Source organism: Moschus berezovskii, chromosome 1 (assembly GCF_049115385.1).
Source record: "Moschus berezovskii isolate FMDL1 chromosome 1, NW_MosBer_1.0, whole genome shotgun sequence".
In the NCBI taxonomy this organism is placed as follows: Eukaryota; Metazoa; Chordata; class Mammalia; order Artiodactyla; family Moschidae; genus Moschus; species Moschus berezovskii.
The window spans coordinates 10,294,302-10,312,942 of NC_142460.1; the positions used below are offsets into that span (position 1 = coordinate 10,294,302).

General features: G+C 40.8%; 1 protein-coding gene across 4 annotated transcripts in view; it reads left to right on the forward strand.

Annotated features, from left to right (window-relative positions):
• The window catches only part of CAPN7 (calpain 7), a 45,616-nt gene that overhangs the window by 24,557 nt on the left and 2,418 nt on the right, over positions 1 to 18,641 (forward strand). Inside the window, exons 13-19 of one of the 4 annotated variants that reach the window (XM_055416619.2) lie at positions 9,856 to 10,000; positions 10,111 to 10,210; positions 11,033 to 11,105; positions 11,757 to 11,832; positions 15,901 to 16,046; positions 16,796 to 16,858; positions 17,391 to 17,521. In XM_055416619.2, coding sequence (XP_055272594.2) covers positions 9,856 to 10,000; positions 10,111 to 10,210; positions 11,033 to 11,105; positions 11,757 to 11,832; positions 15,901 to 16,046; positions 16,796 to 16,858; positions 17,391 to 17,521 — 734 coding nt within the window. Of the gene's footprint in view, positions 1 to 9,855; positions 10,001 to 10,110; positions 10,211 to 11,032; positions 11,169 to 11,756; positions 11,833 to 15,900; positions 16,047 to 16,795; positions 16,859 to 17,390; positions 17,523 to 18,641 lie in introns of those variants that run through there. The other 3 variants (XM_055416608.2, XM_088835244.1, XM_088835248.1) reach the window with 3 other exon arrangements.

Here is an 18,641-nt window from a genome sequence, read left to right on the forward strand (position 1 = left end):
GATCCATGACAAATGGCAAGATTTCATTCTTTTTTAATGGCTAACATTTCATTGTATATATGTATACCAGTTTTGTTTTTTTTTTATCCATTCATCCATCAGTGGACACTTAGCTTCTGTATCTTGGCTCTTGTATATAATGTTGCCGTGAACTTTGGTGTGCATATGTGTTTTTCAGATTAGTGTTTTTATTTTCCGTGGACAAATGCCCAGAAGTGAAATTACTTGATCATATGGCAGTTCTGTTTTTAATTTTTTTAGGGGTCACCATACTGTTTTCATAATGCCTATACCCAGTTTACATCCCCACCGAAAGTGCATTTCTTTACATCCTTGCCAATTTGTTATTCGTTGTCTTTTTTACTGTGGCTGTTCTGACAGGTGTAAAGTGATATCCCATTGTGGTTTTCATTTACATTTTCCTGGTTAGTGATGTTGAGTGTCTTTTCATATATGTGTTGGCCATCTGTATATCATCTTTGGAAAAAATGAATGTGCAAGTCCCTTGCCCACTTTTTTAATTAGGTTCTATTTTTCTCATGTTGAGCTGTATGACTTCTTCGTATGTTTTGGATATTATCCCCTTATCAGATATATTATTTGCAAATATTTTCTCCCATTCAGTAGGTGGCCTTTTCATTTCGTTGATAATTTCCTTCACCTTGCAAAGTTTTATAGTTTGATGTAACATTATTTGTTTGTTTTTGCTTTTGTTTCCCTTGCCTGAGGACACAGATACAAAAAACTTCCAAGGACCATACTGCTATGTCTTCCTCTAGGAGTTTCATAGTTTCAGCACTTACATTTAAGTCTTTAAATGCATTTTGAGTTTATTTTTGTATGTGGTGTAAGATATTGTTCCTGTTCCTTTTTTTTTTAGCATGTAACTGTCCAGGTTTCCTAACACTATTTATTGAAGAAACTTTTTTCCCCCTCTGTGTATTTTTGGTTCCTTCGTCATAAATTAGTTATGATATAAGTATGGGTTTATTTCTGGGCTCTAAACTGTTCCATTGATACATATGTCTGTTTTTGTGCCAGTACCATATTGTTTTAATTACTGTAGCTTTATAGTGCAGCTTGAAATCAGAGAGTGTGAGACTTCATAGCTTTGTTTTTCTTTCTCAAGATTGTTTTGGCTATTTGGGGTCTTTTGTGTTTCTGTACAAGTTTTAGTTATTTGTTCTAGTTCTGGGGAAATTGTCCTTGGTATTTCAACGGGGATTGTAGTGAATCTGTAGATTGCCTTGGGTTGTATGGTCTTTTTAACAACATTAATTCTTAAATCCGTGAGCATGATAGAGCTTTCCATTTGTTTGTGTCATCTTTAATTGCTTGCATCAGTGTCTTCCAGTTTTCAGAGTGTAGGTCTTTCACTTCCTTGGTTAGTTTTGTTCCTGGATATTTTATTATTTTTATTGCAATTGGAAATGAAGCTATTTTCTTAATTTCTCTGATCGTTGTTAGTGTATAGAAGCATAACAGATTACTGTATATTAATTTTGTATCCTGTGGCTTTACCAAATTCATTTAGTAATTCTATTAGCTTTTTGGTGGCATCTTCAGGATTTTCTGTGTACAGTATCATGTCTTGAGCAAACAGTGACTGTTCTGTTTCTTCCTTAACAGTCTGGATTCCCTTTATTTCTTTCTCTTGTCTAATTGCTGTGGCTAGGACTTTGAATAAAAGTGGCAGGAGTGGACATACTGTCTTGTTCCTGATCTTAGAGGGGATGTTTTTGGTTTTTCACTGTTGAGTATGAAGTTAGCTGTAGGCTTGTCATATACAGTCTTTATTATGTTATGGTCCCTCTGTACCCACTTTATTGAGAGTTTTTGTCATAAACAGATGTTGAATTTTGTTAAAGCTTCTTCTGCCTCTATAGAAATGACCGTATGATTTTTATTCTTCGATTTGTTGATGTGGTGTTATCCCCTTGGTTGATTTGCAAATGTTGAATCGTCCTTGCATCTGTGCAATAAATCCCATTTAATCATGGTGTGTGACCTTTTAATGTATTGTTGGGTTTGGTTTGCTAGTATTTTGTTGAGGATTTTTGCATCTGTGTTCATCAGTGATACTGGCCTGTGATTTTCCTTTCTTGTGGTATTTTTCATTTTGGTATCAGAAATGCTGGTCTTTGAGAATAAATAAGTTTGGAAGCATTCATTATTCTTCAACTCTTTGGAATACTTTGAGAAAGACAGATGTTAATTGTTCTTTAAACATTCAATAGAATTCGCCCATTAAACTGTCTGGTCCTGGACTTTGTTGAAAGTTTGTAAATTACTGGTTCAACTTCATCACTGGTAGTTGATTGGTTCATGTTTTGTGTTTCTTCCTGATTCCATCTTGAGAGATTGTATGTTTCTAGGAATTTGTCCATTTCTTCCAGATTGTCCATTTTCCTGGTGTATAATTGTTTGTATTAATTTCTTATGATCATTTGTACTTCTGTGGTGTCAGTTGTAGCTTCTTTCTTATTTCTTATTTGGGCTCTCTTTTTCTTGATGAGTTTAATTAAAAATTTGTCAATTTTGTTTATATTTTCAACAAACCAGGTCTTAGTTTCACTTTTCTTTTAGTTTCTATTTCATTTATTTCTGCTCTGATCATTATGATTTCTTTCCCTCTACTAACTTTAGCTTTTTTTTTTTTTCTAGTTTCTTTAGGTATAAAGTTAGGTGTTTGATATTTTTCTTTATTTCTGAGGTAGTTGTGTATCACTATAAACTTCCCTTTTAGAATTGTTTTGGCTGCATCCCATAGATTGTGATTGTTCCATTTTTATTTATCTCAAGATATTTTTTAATTTCCTCTTTGACTTCTTCAGTGAGCTGTTAGTTGTTTAGTTGCAGATTGCTTAGCTTTTATGTGTTTGTGGTTTTTGCAGTTCTTTCTTGTGGCTGATTTCTAGTCTTAGATTCTTGTGGTCAGAAAAGATGTTCAGTGTGGTTTCAGTCTTTTTAAATTTATTGAGACTTGTTTTGAGGCCTGGTGCTTGGCTTGTCTTGGAGAATATTCTGTGTGCACTTGAAAAGGATGTGTATTCTGCTGTTTTTGGATGGAATGTTCTGTAGATATCTATGAAGTCCATTGGGTCTAATGTGTAACGTAAGTTGTTTTCTTAATAATTGTTCTGCTGGTGATTTATGCATTGATACAAGTTGTGTGTTACTACCTCCTAGTAATACTGTGTTACTGTTCATTTTTCCCGTTATGTCTGTTACTATTTGCTTCATGTGTTTGAGTGCTCTTATGTTGGGTACGTATATATTTTAAATTGTATCCTTTTCTTGGATTGATCCTTTTAAAATTATGTAATGCTTTGCATTGTCTCTTGTTACAGTCTTTGTTTTAAACTCTATTTTGTCTGATACAAAGTATTGCTATCCCAGCTTTCTTTCTGTCTCCATTTACATGGAATCTCTTTTTCCACACCCTCACTTGGAGTCTGTGTGTGTCTTTAGATCTGAACTGAGTCTCTGTAGGCAGCATTTATATGGGTCCTGTTTTCTTAATTTTTTTATTATTTTAATTATTTTAATTTCTTTATCCACTGTATGTCTTCTGATTTAGTCTGTTTACATTTAACGTAATTATTGATAGGTATTTGTTCATCATTTAGGGTTATTTTTGTAGCTTGTTTGGTTCCTTTCTTTTGTTCTCTTTCTTTGTGATTGATGACTGTCTTTAGTGTTATGTTTGGATTCCTTCCTTGTCGTTTCTGTGTGTATCTATTAGAGATTTTTGATTTGTGGTTACCATGAGGTTTGTGTGCTGTATGCTGTGCTCAAACGCTCAGTCGTGTCTGACTGTCTGTGACCCCACAGACTGTAACCCACCAGGCTCCTCTGTCCGTGGGATTCTCCTGGCAAGAATACTGGAGTGGGGTGCCAGTTCCTCCTCCAGGGGATCTTCCTGATCCAAGGATGGAACCCATGTATCTTACATCTCCTGAATTGACAAGCAGATTCTTTACTACTAGCGCCACCTGGGAAGCCCCAAAGTGTGCATCTAATAACACATACGCATCATGTGTGCATATACATATACTTATAGATGATTATTTTAAGTTCACGTCCTTTTAAGTCCAGATGCATTCTAACAACTATGCATTTTTACTGACACTGTCCACATTTCATGTTTCTGGCATCGCATTTTACATCTTTTTGTCTTACGTATCCCTTCAGTTCATTTCAGTCGCTCAGTTGTGTCTGACTCTTTGCGACCCCATGGACTGTAGCACGCCAGACTTCTCTGTCCATCACCAACTCCCCAAGCTTGCCCAAACTCATGTCCATCGAGTCAGTGATGCCATCCAGTCATCTCAACCTCTGTCTTCCCCCCTCTCTAGCCTTCAGTGTCCCAGCATCAGGGTCTTTTCCAGTGAGTCAGCACTTCACATGAGGTGGCCAAAGTATTGGGAGTTTCAGCTTCAGCATCAGTCCTTCCAATGAACACCCAGGACTGATCTCCTTTAGAATGGACTGGTTGGATCTCCTTGCAGTCCAAGGGACTCTCAAGAGTCTTCTCCAACACCACAGTTCAAAAGCATCAATTCTTCGGCGCTCAGCTTTCTTCACAGTTCAACTCTCACATCCATACATGACCAAGGGAAAAACCATAGCCTTGACTAGACGGACCTTGGTTGGCAAAGTAGTGTCTCTGCTTTTTAATATGCTATCTAGGTTGGTCATAACTTTCCTTCTAAGGAGTAAGCATCTTTTAATTTCATGGCTGCAATCAGCATCCTCAGTGATTTTGGAGCCCAAAAAAATAAAGTCTGACACTGTTTCCCCATCTATTTCCCATGAATTGATGGGACCAGATGCCATGATCTTAGTTTTCTGAATGTTGAGCTTTAAGCCAACTTTTTCACTCTCCTCTTTCACTTTCATCAAGAGGCTTTTGAGTTCCTCTTCACTTTCTGCCATAAGGGTGGTGTCATCTGCATATCTGAGGTTATTGATATTTCTCTCAGCAATCTTGATTCCAGCTTGTGCTTCTTCCAGCCCCGCGTTCCTCATGATGTACTCTGCATGGAAGTTAAATAAGCAGGGTGACAATATACAACCTTGACATACTCCTTTTCCTATTTGGAACCAGTCTGATGTTCCATGTCCAGTTCTAACTGTTGCTTCCTGATCTGCATATAAGTTTCTCAAGAGGCAGGTCAGGTGGTCTGGTGTTCCCATCTCTTTCGGAATTTTCCACAGTTTATTGTGATCTACACAGTCAAAAGCTTTGGCATATTCAACAAAGCAGAAATGGATGTTTTTCTGGGACTCTCTTGCTTTCTCCATGATCCAGTGGATGTTGGCAATTTGATCTCTGGTGCCTCTGCCTTTTCTAAAACCAGCTTGAACATCTGGAAGTTCACGGTTCACATATTGCTAAAGCCTGGCTTGGAGAATTTTGAGAATAATGCTGATCTCTTAGGTTTTGTTTATCTGTGAAACTGTCTGATCTTTTCCTCAAATCTAAATAATAACCTTACTTGGTAGAGTCTTCTCGGCTGTAGGCTCTTTTTTCTTTCAGTACTTTTAATATATTGTGCCTTTCCCTTCTGACCTGCAAGGTTTATACAAGTCAGCTGATGGTCGTGTGGGAATTTCCTTGCTCTTCTCTTGCTGATTTTAAGATTTTCTGTTGCCAGTAATTTTTCCTGTTTTAATCGCAGTGTACTTAGTGTGGACCTTTTGGGGTCATCTTGTTTGGGACTTTCTGAGCTTCCTGCACCTGGGTATCTGTCTTCTCCCCCGACTGGGGAAGTTTCTTAGCTGTTGTTTCTTCATGTGCGTTCTCTACCCCTTTCTCTGTTCTGCTTCTCAGACCCCTGTGATGTGCATGCTCGACGTTGTCCCAGGAGTGTCTGAAATCACCCCCGTTTTTACAAACGCTCTTCTCTCTTCAGCTCGCTGGTCTCCGCTCTGTCTTCTGTCTCAGGACTCATGCCTCTGTCTCATCTCGTCTGGCGTGGATCACGTCTAGTGTGCATTTTTTATTTCCACTACTGTATTCCTCAGCTGTTTGTTTCTTGTTTGTACTTTCTAGCTGTTTCTTAAACATCTCACTGTGTTCATGCATTCGTCTCCTGAATTCGTTGATTATCTTAATGATCATTACCTTGAACTCTTTATCGGGTAGATTGCTTAGTTCTTCTGGGGTTTCTTTGTTCCTTCATTGGGGACATTTTCTTCTTTTGCCTCTTTCTGCTCGTTTTGTTTTTGTTTTTATGTATTAACTATGTCGCTTGTGTTTCTTGGTCTTGGAGAAGTGGAGACATCCCTGTGGAGGAGGCGTTGTGTGGGCCCAGCCACACGCCCCTCCACTCAGCCCACCTCGGTGCCCAAGCGGCGCCCTCTGTGGGGTTGACTGCCATGAGCCCAGTTGGATGCCAGACCCTGCCTCATGCATAAAATGCCAGCCACAGGTGGGCACAGTGAGGTCCCAGAGCAGCTATCTGAAAAGCCTGGGGGGACCTAGAGCTGGTGCTGGCATGCTGATGGGTTGGGCTGTGTCCCATGATTAAGGCACTTCAGAGCGTGAGAAGATGGAGTGAAGTGTGGCTTGGTGATGGGTTTCTTTACTGTGATAATGCTTACATTCACATCAAAATGCTATGCAAGTTACTGCGGAGAAACAAAGCCAGCCTGGGCAGGCTTCTCACACGATGGAATTGGCTCCGGTTTCCTTCTGAAAGGTTGCCGCTGTGAGCCGCGTGTTATGCCGGGACTCGTGATCTCCGGAGGAGAGGATTTCGATCCGAGTTCAGAGATGAAGCGTGACTACTTGGAGCTTTTTGTATAGCAAAGTTTTACTAAAGTATAATAGAGGTAGAGATAGCTTCTGACAGACATCAGAAGGGGACAGCAGGAGTGCCCCCTTGCTAGTTTTTAGCAAGGTGTTTTATGTCTCTGTCAAGCCATTAATCAGGTAAGAGAGACATCTCAAGGCTGAGGGAGTTTCACCAGGCCCCCCTCCCACAATACACATTTCTGAGATAGGATGGCAGAGGTGTGTCATCCCCTGGCCATAAATCAATTGACAGGAATACTGGTTTATTGAGCCATTATAAGCCCAAGGTTTGAGAAAAGGAAAAAAGTTAGCCTCAGGTGGAACTATCTTGAAGAAAGGCAGTTTCCAAAGCAAACACATAATTTCATTAACATAGCTTAAGAAAAACATTTCCATGAGGAAAACATTGGTTAGCTCTTTTAATTTTGTGTAGAGAAGGAAAAAGACGTCTGCCACTTGCAGTTCATTTCCTCCTGCCGCTTGGGGACCTCTGGCCGTCCTGCCTGTTGCCCTCGTCCTTTGTTTTGTTTATGGGATCTCTTTGTAGTCAGGGTTGATCCCTCCCTAAAGGCTTCTTCATCTGTGTTAACATATGTGGGGGTTTCTTTATTATCTTCGGGTACAGCTTTGAAGAATTCCTGGGTTCATTTTTATGTTATTCGTGCTATCAGTTTTGAGATACTTTTCTATTTCAAAATATTTCCCTATTGATCCGTTCAGACTTTTTTCTCTAGAACTCTTTCATACAGATTTGCCTCATCTTTGACTAAAACTACTCCCAATCTTACATCATCTGTGACTTTCTTTACTTAGTGATATTTTCATATTAATACCTGAGTGAAAGTGCTATCCTTTTGTTTGACTGCCTCAAACCTCTTGTGTATTTTATGATCTTCACTTTAGTCTGTTATCCTTGAGTAATTTTTTTTTTCTACTTGAGGTAATGTTCCATAGTCCATTTTTACAGTACATCTCCATTTTAAGCTGCTGTCTTTAAATTCATACAAATCTTAACAAAGGGATCCCTGAGGCTGTCCAAGGCTTTTCCTTTGCTGCCACTTGGAAATAACTGGACATGGAGTGTTTCAGCATAAACCTGATTATTTTCTTAGTTCTCTAGCATTTACTCCCCCATTCAGGTTCCTCTGAATTGCTGGTTTTCCATCCAAACAAAATTTGCAGCTATGTCTTCATGCCCTTGAATGTCAGCGATACCTGGGACCTTCCTCTGAAAAGCTTAGCAGCAATTCTTCTTTATACTTTTTCCTCCTTTATACTCCTTAGGTTAAAGAGTGATGAAGTCCTGAAATAAAGAGATGTTCTGCTCATGCGGAAATAGGTTTCATGAATTAGAAAGGAGTTTCGTGTTTGTTGGCTGATGTGTGGCAGGGGCAGGGTAAGGCAGAAGTGATCAGAAGAGTCTGAGAACAGGAACTGTTGATGAGCCTCTAGGCGGTGTGGCCTCAGAGAAGTTAGTCTGATTCATGTCCAAAAGTCACATCCACTCCAGGCCATAATTTGCCACATTTAAAACAGCAAAGAAATGTGTGTTTGTGTGTGTGTGTGTTTCAGGTAGCTTCCAAATGGTTTGGTTTGTGACATCATTAGAAAAAGAATGCAAGCTTCTAAGTTGACGCCTTAAAATAAGACAGATCTCTTGGATTTACACGATCTTTTGTTTTTCTGAGTCAGTATGATCAACTCTGTAGGCACACCCAGTATTTATTACTGGCGTTCTATAAACTCAGTAGAGACTTCTGAAACAGGATCATAATGTTAACCATGTCAAGGATTTTACAGTCACACTGGGGAGACGAGACTCCTGCATTAGAAGTAGGAAATGGTGTAAGATGGGATATTGTTTGTGGTAAACTAACGTAATACAGGTCATTAGCCCTGTGAACTTTGAATGAGAGGTAGTCATTAAAATGAGAAGGGGCTTCCCTGGCGGCCTCAGTGGTAAAGAATCCGCCTGCCAGTGCAGGAGACGCAGGTTGGGTCCCTCGTCTGGGGAGATTCTGCATGCCACAGGGCAACTAACTCCTGCGCCACAGCTGTTGGAAACCGCAGCAACTGAGCCCACACACTACAACTGCTGAAGCCCCCACGCTCCAGAGCTCGTGCTCTGCACCAGGAGAAGCCCGTGCACTGCACCTGGAGAGTAGCCACCCCTTGCCAGAACCGGAGAAGGCCGGTGTGCAGTATCGAAGACGCAGCACGGCCAAAGACAGATGAATAATTGTTTTAAATGAGAAGAAGTTACTAAGTGCCAGAGAATTTGCCCGTGTTACTGCATTTAGTCTTCACAGCAGCTCAGAGGGAGCAGAGACCAGCTAGGGCCCGTAGAGCTGACAAATAGTAGAGCTGAAATTTGGTTCTATTTCATTCCGACTCCGAAGTCCGTGTTTTCTTCATTGCTCCAGCCTTCACTGAGAGACAGTCAGTGGAGGAAGGTGCTGAAGAGCATCTGAAAAGAAGAGCAGTCAGACGGGAGCAGAGAGCCTTCCAGGAGCAGGGCAGTATGAGCAGAGGCTTGGCAGGGGGACCTGAGTGAGGGTCGTTCGTGGGCCTGTGAGAGTCAGATGTGGGGGTGAGGCTGGAAAATGGCAAGGCCAGATAGAGGCGGCTTCGAGAGGACAGGAAGCACCTACTGCTCCAGGGCAGCCTGGCCCAGGGGCACTTCCTGCCAGGATGGAAGCGTCCTGGTCCTGTGCCTGCGCTGTGTGACAATCTAGCTCCTAGGACACTTGGTCCTCGAGCTCTTGAAATGTGACTACTGTGACTAAGGAGCTGATTTGTAAACTTAATTATATAACCACATGTGAGTAGTGATTACTTACGGATAGCATGGCTCTAGGGATGGGTAACCGTTTACAGTTTTTGATGGGATATGGGACTCAGGCAAGTGCTGATTAAAGGATAGTAATTTCAGATGTTATTTGTAGGGAAAAGATAAGTATTCAAACTGCATCCTCACTTGGAGAATGATGTAACTAATAAAAATGTGGTAAAACTGATTTTGTAACTTTGTTATCTCCTGGCTTTTTTAATAGGGGCTGCGGTTTATCCAACTGAAAAATCCTTGGAGTCATTTACGTTGGAAAGGAAGATATAGTGAAAATGATGTAAAAAACTGGACCCCAGAGTTGCAAAAGTATTTAAACTTTGATCCTCGAACAGCTCAGAAAATAGACAATGGTAAATATGTTTTTAATAATACGTGCTTAACATGCTTTAACAGTGTAAAATGTACTCAACTGACAAGTCATTAAGGTTTTTTTTGACTAACAAAGACATCTAATTTTTAGGAATATTTTGGATTTCGTGGGATGATCTCTGCCAGTATTATGATGTAATTTACTTGAGTTGGAATCCAGGTCTTTTTAAAGAATCAACATGTATTCACAGGTAACTTTTTTGCACATTTCAAAATATGCTTCATAGTAGTGTCCCTTTTTTCATTTAAAATGAAATTATTTGGGAAGACTAGTATTCCCTCTTTTTATCATGCCCACAGAGGGCTTCCCTAGTAGCTGAGCTAGCAGAGAATCTGCCGGCCATGCAGGAGACCCTGGTTCATTTTCTGGGTCGGGAAGATCCACTGGAGAAGGGATTGGCTACCCACTCCAGTATTCTTGGGCTTCCCTGGTGGCTCAGCTGGTAAAGAATCTGCCCGCAGTGAAGGAGACCTGGGTTCGATCCCTGGATTGGGAAGCTCCCCTGGAGAAGGGAACGGCCACCCACTCCAGTATTCTGGCCTGGAGGATTCCATGGACTGTATAGTCCCTGGGGTCACAAAGAGTTGGACACAACTGAGTGACTTGGGCTTCCCTGGTGGCTCAGATGGTAAAGAATCTGCCTTCCATGTGGGAGACCTAGGTTCAATCCCTGGGTTGGGACGATCCCCTGGAGGAGGGCATGGCAGCCCACTCCAGTGTTCTTGCCTGGAGAATCCCCATGGACAGAGGAGCCTGGCGGGCTACAGTCCACGGGGTCACAGAGAGTCGGACACGGCTGAGCGACTGAGCTCACAGCGTGCATGGAGAACTGTCATGTAACAGCCACTTTCTTTGCTTGATTATCATCATGCTTCTTGATTATGCCAAAAGCTTAAAAAGCAAGAAAACCTTATAACCTAATTGTATTTGAAACAAAACTGTTTAAAATAGCATTTCAGCTTAGCTCTGTGAGAAATTTAACTACGACCTCCCTGCTGATGTTGTCTCTTAGTACTTGGGATGCCAAGCAAGGACCAGTGAAGGACGCCTACAGCCTGGCCAACAACCCCCAGTACAAGCTGGAGGTGCAGTGTCCACAGGGGGGCGCCGCGGTTTGGGTTTTGCTTAGTAGACACATAACGGACAAGGTACTGTTACCGTCCTTACACCCCGTACAGACACTCCTTCAGATGTAGTTAGACCAACAGGAGCAAGACACCAACTTGACCACCAGCCTGTTTCCTTTAGAGAGGTGGCTCGAAAGTCGTGTTTTCTTAGATAGATGAATGTTTTCCTCAAAGGAAACTGATAATTCATAATTATACACTTCAGATCTCTTTCAGAAATCATGTACGAAGAACAGCATGAGGGAGTATATGCTTTCTAGTGAGAGTTTTAGTGTTGATTATATACGCTTTAGATCTTAAGAATATTAACATAAAAATATGCTAATGGGGTTTTGGAAATGTTGATTCATTAGGCCTGGTTTTGTAAAGGGTAACCATAATTTTAGTGGTTTTTGGAGTGTTTTTGTAGTATATTGCTTCATACAGCATGCTCATCTACTGAAATTACTGTTTACTTGACATATTTTATGACACTAAATATACATGCTCTTAAACTCAGAAACAGTCTCCTGCTCCTCCCCTGCATGCACGCACGCACGCGCGCACACACACACATACGAACACTGTGAGTCAATTTTCCTAACCATATTGAATTCTTTGTGCTTTTAGGATGATTTTGCAAATAATCGAGAATTTATCACAATGGTTGTATACAAGACTGATGGGAAAAAAGTTTATTACCCAGGTATGTTTAGTAAACAGACATTCAAACAAACGTTAAAATTCTATTTGTGTGATTAATTTGAAAAATGACAAATTTTATATAGGTAATATGCATACATTAATAATTATGCTGGTAAGACTAATAGAAACCAGTCAAACAGATGTGTGGCTGTTTATGCTACATGTGTGCTTTGTTGTTTTTTTTTTTTTTAATTTAGAAAATTAAACCTCAGGAATTTGGAATTTCTGCACTCTCGCACATTGCTGTCAGAGCTTTATTTCTAAAATTTAAATCCTACCTTTTTCTCTGATCGGAAATTCTGTGGTTTTCTACAGACTCTTGGGTAGAGTCCAGGCTCTTGAGTGAGAGGTCTGAGGCTTTTTATACTCTGGCCTTCTCCCTAAGGCACCCTCGGCTCAGGTCTGGCTGCTCATGAACACGTCACGTCCGTGTTGCCCTCCTCTCTCTTTTCTTCCACCAAGAGTCTCTTCTCCCTGCCCTCCGCCCACATATTCCTTTTACTCTATTCTTTGTAATGAATGTGGTTAAGATACAGTTTATGTTATTTCCTGTGTGATAACCTTCCTGCCAGATACAGTGAATCTTTCCCAAGGCATTAACTTACTGTACTGAGACCATTTTTCTTTCACATCAAAAAAGATTTTTATCACTTACTGCATGATAGGAACTATTAGTCTATATTCTAGTTTGGGAGACAAAAAGAGGAAAAAACTTAATAATGACACCTATGTAGAAAGAAATAACATAGGGTGTTCATGACTGCTTGGTCACTTTGGTTGGGTGGCTGTGGAAGGCCTTGTTGAGAAGGAAGAAGAGAAACTCTTGAATGACGAACAGGAGTCAGTCATGCAAAGACAGAGGTAAGAGCATTGCAAGCAGAGGGAACAGTCAGTGCAAGGACCCTAACATGGGCCAAACATGGATGTTTTCTGGGAAGAGAAGACAGACCAGGAGGCCTGGGCAGTGTGGTGTCAGAAGTGGTCAGATGTGTGCAGGCTTAGGTCACATGAGGTTCCGTCAACCCAGCCAAGAAAAGGGTTGGAATTTTGCTCCATGCATGGTGGAACTCTTTGGAGGGTCTTAGGAAAATGACATTATCTGATGTGTGTTTTTTAAGAGAATTCTTTGTAGAATGTATTGGAAGGGACAAAAATTGGAAGCAGAGAAGGCAATTAGGTGATTTTTATTTCTGTGAGAAGCAGTGGTGGTTTGAACTTGTGGTGGTAGTGGGGACGAGGAGGGGTTAGATTTGGGTTTGGTTAGGATTGTCAGGACTTGCTGGGTTAGTGGGGGCGGTGGGTGGCAAGAGTCCAGGACGACACCTGTATTTATGGCTTGAGAAACAGAAAGGTACAACACTGCCTGTGTTGTGGGAGCCAGGCAGGAGCAGATCTGCTGTGGAGTGAAGCAAAAGTTAACTTTGGGTCTCGTTAAATGAGATCCCTGTTAGCTCTCCCATTGCTGTAACCTATTGAGATTAGATTAGAGACAGGTGGACTTAGCACCCCAGCAGCATCTTTGACCTTGACAAGGACAGAGTGGCCACTGGTGGGCTGGGATCCCAGGGGAAAGGGTCAGGCGTGCCTGAGGTGAGGCGCTCTCAAGAAGGCCGTACAGAGGAGCAGGCATGGATGGCTAATGTGATGTCAGAAGTGGTTTTGTCGAGTTCGTTTTGGTTGATCTTAGGAAAAGGTGGCCTTCTTCCCCATTACCGCACTGAGGGTATCCTGAGGTTCTCTGGGATGGGCACGGCACACAGTCGGTCCAGTGATAAACATCAAGTTAAACGAGCCACATTTTCCATGTTGGTCATTATACATCCAAAACACAAAGGTTGTGAGTTATGTTCCTAAGCATCAACATGTTACACAGCTTTTGAATTTCAAAGAACTTGTTACTCTTTGTACTTGGATTTTTTAAAAAACAATTTCCTTCCTCTCTTACACAGAGTGACTTTGCCATTCCAGGGTACTTTCTGGTTTACAGTTTTATTTTGATCACAACCGTCGGAAGTAAATCAGATTGTTCTCCATCCGACAGAAAAGTAAACTGAGACATAGGTCAGACTGTCAGGATCACACTTGCCAGTCCTTTTCCCCCTCACACTGGATGACACCTCTAAGCACAAAAGACTTACTATATTTGAGATACTAAATTTTTTTTCCACAAGTTACATTATAAATATTCAGTGTTCCCAAATAATGTTAGCAATATAGCATTGATCTTAAATGACTTGATATGCATGAAATGATTTTATTGATCAGCCTTGAATCATGAGCCTATCAGAGAGTATCTCAGGCAGTATTGCCTATAGCAGCAAAATACTGGAAATAAACCAAATCTCCACATTGTCTGAATAACTAGATGGGGAAGCATAGATAAAATGTGTCCGCTTCACGTGATGGCGTATGCTGCTGCACACGCAGATGTGAAAGTAAACCTATGCAGACCAGCATGGATCTCAGAAACCTGAGTGAGAGATGAGGTGCAGAGCAGGACACGCACTGTTTGTTCTTTTAGATGCATGCCCACGAGTGTGTGTGTGTGAGTGTGTAAAAGTCTGCAAAGATGCAGAGCAGGACACGTACTGTTTGTTCTTTTAGATGCATGCCCACGAGTGTGTGTGAGTGAGTGTGTGTGTGTGTGTAAAAGTCTGCAAAGATGCAGAGCAGGACACGTACTGTTTGTTCTTTTAGATGCATGCCCACGAGTGTGTGTGAGTGAGTGTGTGTGTGTGTGTGTGTAAAAGTCTGCAAAGATGCAGAGCAGGACACGCACTGTTTGTTCTTTTAGATGCATGCCCACGAGTGTGTGTGAGTGAGTGTGTGTGTGTGTGTGTGAAAGTCTGCAAAGATGCAGAGCAGGACACGCACTGTTTGTTCTTTTAGATGCATGCCCACGAGTGTGTGTGAGTGAGTGTGTGTGTGTGTGTGTAAAAGTCTGCAAAGATGCAGAACAGGACACATACTGTTTGTTCTTTTAGATGCATGCCCACGAGTGTGTGTGAGTGAGTGTGTGTGTGTGTGTGAAAGTCTGCAAAGATGCAGAGCAGGACACATGCTGCTGCTGCGTCGTCACTTCAGTCGTGTCCGACTCTGTGTGACCCCATAGACGGAAGCCCACCAGGCTCCCCCGTCCCTGGGATTCTCCAGGCAAGAACACTGGAGTGGGTTGCCATTTCCTTCTCCAATGTGTAAAAGTGAAGTTGCTCAGTCGTGTCCGACCCTTAGCAACCCCACGGATTGCAGCCTACCAGGCTCCTCCATCCATGGGATTTTCTAGGCAAGAGTACTGGAGTGGCTTGCCATTGCCTTCTCCAGAACAGGACACATACTATTTGTTTTTTTAGATACATGCCCACGAGTGTGTGTGAGTGAGTGTGTGTGTGTAAAAGTCTGCAAAGATGCAGAACAGGACACATACTGTTTGTTCTTTTATATACATGCCCACAAGTGTGTGTGTGTGTGTGTGTGTAAAAGTCTGCAAAGATGCAGAGCAGGACACATACTGTTTGTTTTTTTAGATACATGCTCACGAGTGTGTGTGTGTGTGTGTAAAAGTCTGCAAAGATGCCCATCAAGTCCATCAGAGTGGAATGGAATAAGACTTAATGGTGGTGGTTAAAAGGAACTTTGTTTTACAAAGAAGCTAGTATGACCAAAAAAAGATAATTGAATCCTGAGTGGTGGAGAATATAGATAATGTGTTTATATACTTCTTTGTATCTTTTTAAAATTTCCTCAAAAGGAAAAAAGAAGTTAATGTTGATTTTTAAATCCTCTGCCAGGAGAGAAAAATAACACAGGACAAATAGCAGGGATTATCATATACCTCGTTGAATGTATTCCAAAAGATTGCTTTTTGTGTATTAGAAATTATTTAATTTTCAAGTTTTAAGTTGTTTAAAGTTTTAAATTGAAATTGTAATTCTTTAATACGATTGTATTTTAAAGACAGAATTAAGGGAATGACCATCCATTTAATTATTTTTCCTACCATCAACCATAAAACTTAAAAACTACAGAAAATAAAGTCCCATCTTCTGTAAACCTACTTGTTTATTTGCAGCTGACCCACCTCCATACATTGATGGGATTCGAATTAACAGCCCTCACTATTTGACTAAGATAAAGCTAACCACACCGGGGACCCACACCTTTACGTTAGTGGTTTCCCAGTATGAAAAACAGAACACAATCCATTACACAGTGCGGGTAAGTAAACCAGCACGACAGAATAATAATAGAAAGTACATAACGTCTCTGCTTGTGAGTTATCTACAAAAAGGTTTATTTATAAAGATTGATCTTTATATACTGCTGAGTGTGTACTTATCTGTATAACAATTGTGCTAAATTATGGTGATGATTCTTGCAGAAAATAATGTTTTTGAACAGTAGCGAAATGTTTTTAGTTTGAATAACATTTTGAATGAATATTTAAGGTTTTAGAGTAGTGGTTTAGTCCCGAGGTAATGTGGTATATTGAACCAAAAAACTCACAGAGCAATAAAAACTCCTTTAGTCTACATAATATTTTTATCGACTTAAAAAAGAAAACCTTGAACTTCATGAAAGGAAACTGACTGCCTATAAACATATTGCTCTCATGTAACTGGGAAGGTCATTGTAATTCATAGATTTGTTTGCCGTAAGTTAGTAAAGCAGCTCACAGGAATAGATTTTTAGTGATGAAAGGGACACTGGAGAGCTGCTTTCTTAAGACGCAGAAGCCAAGGCCTGGGGCGGTGATGGTGTATCCTGAGCCGCAGTTGGTGGCAGCAGAGCCAAGATAAGCACCCTGGCCGCCCACCTGCCGTCTTTTAATCCTGCCCTGATACAGCAGGCCCGCAGAACTGGGGCTGTCAACTACCCCAGCTGATTTCTTAGTCTTCCAGAACATTCTAAAGTGTGTTTTTGTAAGTATACATTGTATCACTATAATAATTTTTTTTTCACTCTAGGTATACTCAGCATGCAGCTTTACTTTTTCAAAGATTCCTTCCCCATACACTGTATCAAAACAGGTAAAAGAGATTTTTTTTCTTTGGGTCACAGTCTCATTGAAATCTTAGAAGTCCCTTTTTTTTTTTTTCTTTCATATTTAACAGTTTCTTACAAAGTAAAAACATTCTAGGATTTGACTGTAAGTATAGTCTCCAGTCTGGGTTGGAACACACGAACTTCAGTGGGCAGAGTGATTCTATGGGGAAAAGTTGAATTCAGAGAAAGAAGATTCATGCAAACCTTGGTCAGTAGGGAAGGCGGTGTGGATGAACCTTTTATGCAGAATTTGAGATTGATTCTGCAGGGTGGGCCGGACATGGGCAAGAGGATTTGAGGGAGAATTCTTGGCAGGGAGGACTCGAAGACTGGGGGTGGAGACAGGGCTGAGATAGCACAGTGGCCAGGCTGACTTGGAGTTACACTGAAGAGATAGATGATGGAGCCAGAGAGGAGAGCTCTCCATTTTTTTCTTTTTAAAGGCGTGGAGGAATTTTATTGTCAGCAGAATTCTAGAATGTGAAGTTTTATTAATACAAAGCCTTGTTTTATTAGATTAATGGAAAGTGGAGTGGTCAGAGTGCCGGAGGATGTGGAAATTTCCAAGAGACTCACAAAAACAACCCCATTTACCAATTCCATATAGAAAAGACCGGGCCGCTACTGATCGAGCTGAGAGGACCAAGGTTTGTGATCAGTTAACTTTCTTAAATTAATGATACCGTTTTAAAAATGAGCTTAGTGGAACAGAATCGGGTTTTGAAACATATATTCATATGGACACTTCATCTGTGATTAAAGACAGTATTGCATAAAAGTGAGGAAGAGGTACTAGAATAATTAATATCCATGCACCAGAAAGGTGATCGGCCTCTGACTCACATCCGGTCTAAAATTCAGTGCCAAGTAGCTTACTGATAACAGCAGATAATAGACTCAGGATGAGGAAAGACTCTCTCTCAAGACAACAAGCACAGGGAAAGATTTGTAAATATCCTATGTAAGTAAGAAAAAAGTCCGTAGATTTTAAAAAATAACAGAAATAAAAACTTTTAACAGGCATGTCAAAGAGAAACAGTCCAAACAGCCAATAGATTGTAAGAGCCAAAATTTAGAACAGCCAGTGTTCATCAGTGGCTTTTAAAAGACTATAAAAATAGTCATGCGATAGAGTCCTACATAACAGTGAAAATAAAGAACAGCTCCCCACAACACGTGGGGTGGGTCTCAGGACCAAGGCTGAGCTGAGCAACAGAAGCCACACAACAGAGTGTATCCTGTGATTCCACTTGCATGAAGTCAAGAACAGGAGACACTGAACTGTCAGTGAAGGATGCACACTTAGGTAGTCACAGCATAGATAGAGCAGGAAAGGGATCAGTAGACAAGTTGGCTCTGGGGACAGAAGCTGTGACCAGAGGGGTGCACAGGGACTCTTCATGGTGCTGAGAGGATTTTGTCGACTGACATGGCAAGTAACTGGGCGTTTGTTCACTTTTGTTAAGCTACGTATGTTTCATGTGCAGTGTCTTGTATTTCTTGGGTATTGTGTTATATTTCAGTTTAAAGATTTACGAAAAGAGAATACAAATAAAAATAGTACCAGCTTGTAAATAAAACTAGGCTTAATTTGCCTGCCTGTAATTACAAATTGTTTTGAAAGAAACTAATAATCCTTTAGATAGGACTAAACTATTTTTCTACAATCATTTTTTAAAATGTCACCAGTTTGATAGGCAAAACAAGGTACATAATTGCCCTTTTGTATTCATTTCATTTCTAGGAATCTTGAATATGGAAAAATGT